Source organism: Micromys minutus (genome assembly GCF_963924665.1).
Source record: "Micromys minutus genome assembly, chromosome: 33".
In the NCBI taxonomy this organism is placed as follows: Eukaryota; Metazoa; Chordata; class Mammalia; order Rodentia; family Muridae; genus Micromys; species Micromys minutus.
In genome coordinates, this window is record NC_137968.1 from 412,984 (window position 1) to 418,983 (window position 6,000).

Below are 6,000 nucleotides of genomic sequence, written 5' to 3' on the forward strand. Positions count from 1 at the left end.
GCTGAATATGTCAGAGCAGGCAGGTGTGGCAGAATTAAATGAAGCTTGTGTGCCTGTGGAGATTGAGGCTGTTCTCTTTCACATTTTTACTTGATCTCTTATAACAATGTTTTCAACTCGGTGACCATTAAGACTCAATATCTTCGAGTCAGAAACTCTCCTGGGGAAGTGTTGGCTTTCAATCTTCAATAGTTTTATGCTAAAAAAAACTCCAGTCTGCTGTAGATTCATGGATTACTGACGTGGTTGAAAATTGATTTAAGTTCGTAGAAACTGGCCCTAAAACATAATGAGTTGGCTTTTATTAGCAGACATTTGGTGGATGAGTTTAGAAATTAGAGATCCCTGAACATTTAAATCAACTATTTTATTTTTAGTTCTATTTAGTGAGATGGCAAGAATTCATCCATTTGTGGAAGTTTTATTCTGTATGTATCAAACACTGTTCTAGGTGTCCATAATGAAGATTTTGATGATAAATAGCAATAGCAGCGATTATTTTTCTGTTTTGTAGTTACATGGTACAGCTAGAAAATGTTTTAATGGGTCTCACACCATCATTGCTGTCATGGATATAGATATTCTATCCACTGTGTTGTCCAGCTACACAACTGAAAACTAGAAAAAAACCCTTTCTTCCTTTTGTGGAGCCTAGTTTTTTGTTTGTTTGTTTTTTCCACAGCCCCTAGAATCGCTACATGGATTCAATAAACTTTCAGTTGGCTTCATTCAATTATGTGTCCTCCCTTTTCAACATTACACAGACATGCATGTGGGAGCCATTTTAGATCGACTCCATATTGTGGTGTAGGTTCTACGTCCTAGAGGCATAGCACCTATGCTTCTGTTTAACTGAGCACTTCACCTTATAAATCTTCTCTCAAGAGTACCTTGAGGATTATATACTGACTCACTACTCTTCTGAGTGCCAATTCTGTGGAGAGCCTTCTAGATCATTACTTGAATGAATTATTTAGTGTCCTTATTCAGAAGTTGAGTTAAAGGGAACTGAGCAAGTCTACTCTTAAGTGACTTTAGGGACTTGAAATAACAACCTGTGTGGCTTATCTTAATAACAGAGTAAAGATGATAAACATTGCATAAGCTTGGGGTCAAACTTCAGTATCTTTCTCATTTCCTACCGAGTCCACTCATCTTTTCCCTATAGGCACATGCCATCATATTGATGTTTTTCTCTCCCCTTTACTAAATTATAAATGCATAGCAACCAAAGCAATGCTAATGAGCAAGAAAACATGTCTTTGATGAGGACTCAGATGAGCCATTCTCTGAACTGCCAGATAACCAGTTAGTAATGGGAATCCCATAAGACGAAAATGGAGAGAACCTACAAAATAGTTTCAACAGGCTTCTCTCCTCTGCTTTACTTGGACACAGCAAGATTTAGGACCCTGTTTTCTTCTATACTTAGACAGAAAACAGTGAAACTTGACTTTATATTTATATAGTGATAAAAATTATAATTTTTTAGAAATTATGGCAGCTTAAGATGTATAAAGTACAGGGTTTCTTTTAGCTTGGAGAAAAAATAACTTGGTCATATGTTATTACTGTGTTTGGTGGAAGCTTCTTGTGTTCTGGTCACTGAAAGGAGTCCTGTTGATTCCCAGTAATCACTAGAGTTCAAGGGAATCCACCTTATCTAGTTTGTGGTCTTTTATACATAGACTAAAAATGACTTTGAGGCAGTCCAAGAAGATAAACTATTTTCTTAGTTCTTTACTAGGATGTATTCCGCCCTTCACAAAGCAACTGCATGATACACATTACTCTTGTTGAGATGGCTGAGAATTCGTAAGAAAAACTGGAATAGGTTTGGCTATGGAGAAGGCTCACTGTCTGCTGACTTTATAGCTTGTCCTAGCTGGTTTTGTGTCAACCTGACACAAGAATCTTCAGAGAGGAAGGAGGGGGCCTCAGTTAAAGAATTGCCTCCATGAGATTCAGCTATATAAGGCATTTTCTCAAGTAGTGATTAATGGAGAAGGTCCAGCCCATTGTGGGTGTTACCATCCCTGGGCTGGCAGTCCTGGGTTCTATCAGAAAGCAAGACAGGGGAAGCAAGTCAGTAAGCAGCACCACTTTATGGCTTCTTCATCATCACCTGATAAGATCCTGCCATGTTTGAGTTCCTGTCCTGACTTCATTCAATAACTAACAGCAATATGAAAGTCTGAACCACATAAACCTTTTCCTCCCCAGTTTGCTTTCTGGTCATGGTGTTTGGCCACAGCAATAGAAATCCTAAGACACAACCTAATAGTTGACAATGTTTTTTCATCAGTAGTGTTAGGCAATGAGAAATCCACCTGTTAGAAAAGAGTAGCTCATTAGAATCTAACTTTTCTAAATCAGGGCTCCTCAAACCATACCGTCATCTTAGGGACTTTAAATGACAATAAAAATCAGTAGACCAAGAAGACAGAATACTCAAAGGGTGTGTTGTGTGGAGCAGTGGAGGCTGGATGCCTTGTTGGCCTAAAAGTCCCGTTGGCCTAGAAGTCACTTAGCAAGCTGGCTACAGCTCAGGATTCATGCCCCCAACACAGTGTTTTCATGTGACTTCAAGGGGACAAACTCAGACTCTCATGATTCCAAACAAGCAAGTACTTTATTGCAGGGGCAATCTTCCCAGTCCAGAAAGTAAAGATTCTGAAAACTGTCAACTAAAACAATTACACGTATCATTCTTATCGTTCTTATATTATGAGTTCATTAACTACCCATCTTTGCTTCCATAATGCCAGAAATACATGCTGCAAGGGCTAAACTGGGACCTCACCGGCTGGTATATAAACATCATGTATATTATTATTAACGATATACACTAAACTTATTTTTAATAGAAAGAAAATTAGGAGTATGCTTAGCATCATTTCTTCTTCCATAGCACACACTGAAAGAAGGATATTTGCGTTTTTTTTTTCTTCCCCACACAGTCACCTGAAGAAACTGACAAGGAGGAAATTGACATCTCTGAGGCAGAAGAGAAGCTGGGCCCTGCAGTAAAAAGCACAGACGTGTACACCGAGAAACATTCTGACAATCTGTTTAAACGGACAGAAGTTCTAGCAGGTGAGTTAGTGGGAAGGAACTTAAGGAAGCTACCCTGGGATAGGTGGCATTCAGTAGCCAAATGAAAGCTTTCTCCACGTTACTGGCCTCCTGGAAGCAATCTCCAGGCTTTTATTTCAGAATGGCAGGTGAGAGGTTGGGACGACTTTGTCTATTTCCTGCTAACCCCTCTAGTCTATCCCCCAGTCAGCCACTGATAAGAGGCTAAAGACAATTTCAGATTTTAGTTCATCACGGCAAGGACATCAAAGTGGCGGGAGCTTGAAGTAGCAAGCTTGACTAGGCCAAGAACTGTTGAGTATGGGGGCAGGGCGGGAGATGCCAGGCAGACAGTCATGGTTCAGGTGATCTCTGGAATTCAAAATCAACTTTAGAGAAGGAAAAGGTGCAGATGCTGCTTCTGCCATGATAAGAATTTCGCCTCTAATTGAAATTCACCTGGTGGAAGTACAGGTTGAACCTTACTGACCGGAGCATCTGAAATATCCCAAACATGCAAAACTTTTTAAGCCTTGACATGATGCTGCAAATGGGATGGGATGCACCCAAAACAGGAGCATGCTACACAGACCTTGTTCCATGAATAGGATTACTTTTTTTTAACTTGTGTAAGTTTTCCTTTGAACGATGTGTATAAAATGTCTATGAAAATATAAATATGTTTCACATTTAGACTTGGATCTGATCCCTGATAACTCATTTTATGTATGTAAATGTTTTTAAAAATCGAAAAAGCAATCCATACATGGAAACATTCCTGGTTCCTGGTAGTTCTGAAGAGAGATAGCCACTGGAGCCTGTACTGATACTTGTTTTTAAAAGAAAGATGTGCAAGATTTAACAACACCTAATATACAAGGGTCTTCTCAAATTTAAGAATAGGTAGACATCTGCATGCCTTTTGTATTTTCTCATTAAAAAAATCTATTCTGTTATGTTTTGTGCTTTCATTGTAATTAGATTACACTATAGGCTACAAGCACCAGACACAGTATCTGAAAGTCTCCAGTTAGGTGAAGCTACAGCTGGATTTTTCTTATGGAGAGTTTTGCATTGATACAATGTACGTTTCTGACAAATGACTCCAGATTATTCTTTTTAAAACTTGAGTTCTCATATCACTTATAAAAATATCAATAGATTGGAACTGGCCAAACTAATTCCTGAAAACCTTGACCCTCCTCTTTCTCAGCTGTCATTGCTGGCGGTGTGATCGGCTTTCTCTTCGCCATTTTCCTCATCCTGCTGTTGGTGTACCGCATGCGGAAGAAAGACGAAGGAAGCTATGACCTTGGAGAACGCAAACCATCCAGCGCAGCTTACCAGAAGGCGCCCACTAAGGAGTTTTATGCATAAAGCTCCCACTTAGTGTCTCTATTTAGGAGATCACTGAACTTTTCAAAATAAAGCTTTGGCATAGAATAATGAAGATCTTTGTTATCTGTTTTGTTCATTACAGAGCCATACTGGCCCTTTAATGATGAAAATCCCATTGTATTTAAAACTTTTCATGTATTTCTTTAGAATGACATAAAAGTAAAAAATTTAACATCTGCAGTGTTCTGTGAGTAGCAGTGGCAAAATATTATGTTACAAAAACCCTTGACATTCATAGAATTGATTTGAACATCCTTGTGCAAATACAAAATGATTGTGTTTGTCCTCTGGTTCAGAGATGACTGCTGTTCCCCTATCGGCAGGTCTCCAGTTGACCTTACTGAGTTGGACTTTGTTAATTTATCTCTTGTCCCTCTTCTCTGCCCTTCCTTCTTGTGCCCTTCCTTAAAAACCAAACCTTATGCCTTTTGTAGCTGTCATGGTGCAATTTGTCTCTGAATGATTACAATAATGGTAATTTAGTATATATGTGATTTTTTTTCAAATATGTAAACCTGAACTTCCACTTTATGTAATTTCTTTAAATGTCAGACTATCCATTTTACACTTGCTTTAATTCTCATTACCTGTAGCTTCAGGCAGATTTGCAAAGGCAAATTGTAAAATTGGATTATTACTACGAAACTGTTTAGTCCTAGCTATCTAAGCAGATTTTTTTTTCTTTTTCTTTCTTTTTTTTTTTTTTTTTTTTTTTTTTTTTTTTGAGGATTTGACATAGCTGACAAGCCTCAGCAAACCCAAAGATGCTAACAGTGTTTTGAGAAGTTGCTACAGATTCCTTTGCCCACTGTACTTGTTAATTTCTTGCAATTTGGAGGTACAAGAAAGAGTTTAAGGGAGAAAAGATCAGTTTTTGTTCTTAAAAATGCATTTAAGTTGTAAACATCTTTTTAAGCCTTTGAAGTGCCTATGATTCTATGTAACTTGTTGCAGACTGGTATTAATGAGTGTATTATAACAGTTTTAAAAAAGTTGGTATTTTATAAGCACAGACAATTCTAATGGTAACTTTTGTAGTCTTATGAATAGACATAAATTGTAATTTGGGAACAAACAAACTACTGAATAAATCACATGGCCTAATATTGAAAATGTCACTGTTATAAATTTTGTACATTTCTTATCAAATGTACATCTCCCCTTTGCTATGACTGACCATCTGCTCAGTGACTATGTGGGTTTGATTTCTGAGTATCCTGTGGTGTCTGTAAGTCAAGACCAAAGAGCCCCTCAGTGAGGCTGTTTATTACCAGATTTACCTCTGAACTGGCCAGAGGAAATGTCTGTATTGTCTTGCGTGTGTCTGGGTGCAGGGATAGGATGACTGCCAGGGGATTTCAAGGTTTGCAGCCTTTGTAGTGTAGCTACTGATAATACTGAGACAGTTGCATTCTTTTGCAACTTACTCTTAAAAGTATAAATTCCAAAGAAGCAAAGGGACCTTTCTAGAAGTAGTTATCTGGGGATCAGTCTTATAGAATTACTGCCCTGTCAAAACTCCCCTGC

General features: G+C 38.1%; 1 protein-coding gene across 1 annotated transcript in view; it reads left to right on the plus strand.

Annotated features, from left to right (window-relative positions):
- The window catches only part of SDC2 (syndecan 2), a 99,892-nt gene extending 94,306 nt beyond the window's left edge, over nucleotides 1–5,586 (plus strand). The window contains exons 4-5 of the mRNA XM_080909364.1: nucleotides 2,961–3,096; nucleotides 4,289–5,586. Of these exons, the coding sequence (XP_080765490.1) occupies nucleotides 2,961–3,096; nucleotides 4,289–4,452 (300 nt within the window). The 3' untranslated portion in view covers nucleotides 4,453–5,586. The remainder of the gene's footprint in view (nucleotides 1–2,960; nucleotides 3,097–4,288) is intronic.
- Nucleotides 5,587–6,000: the final 414 nt, after the last annotated feature.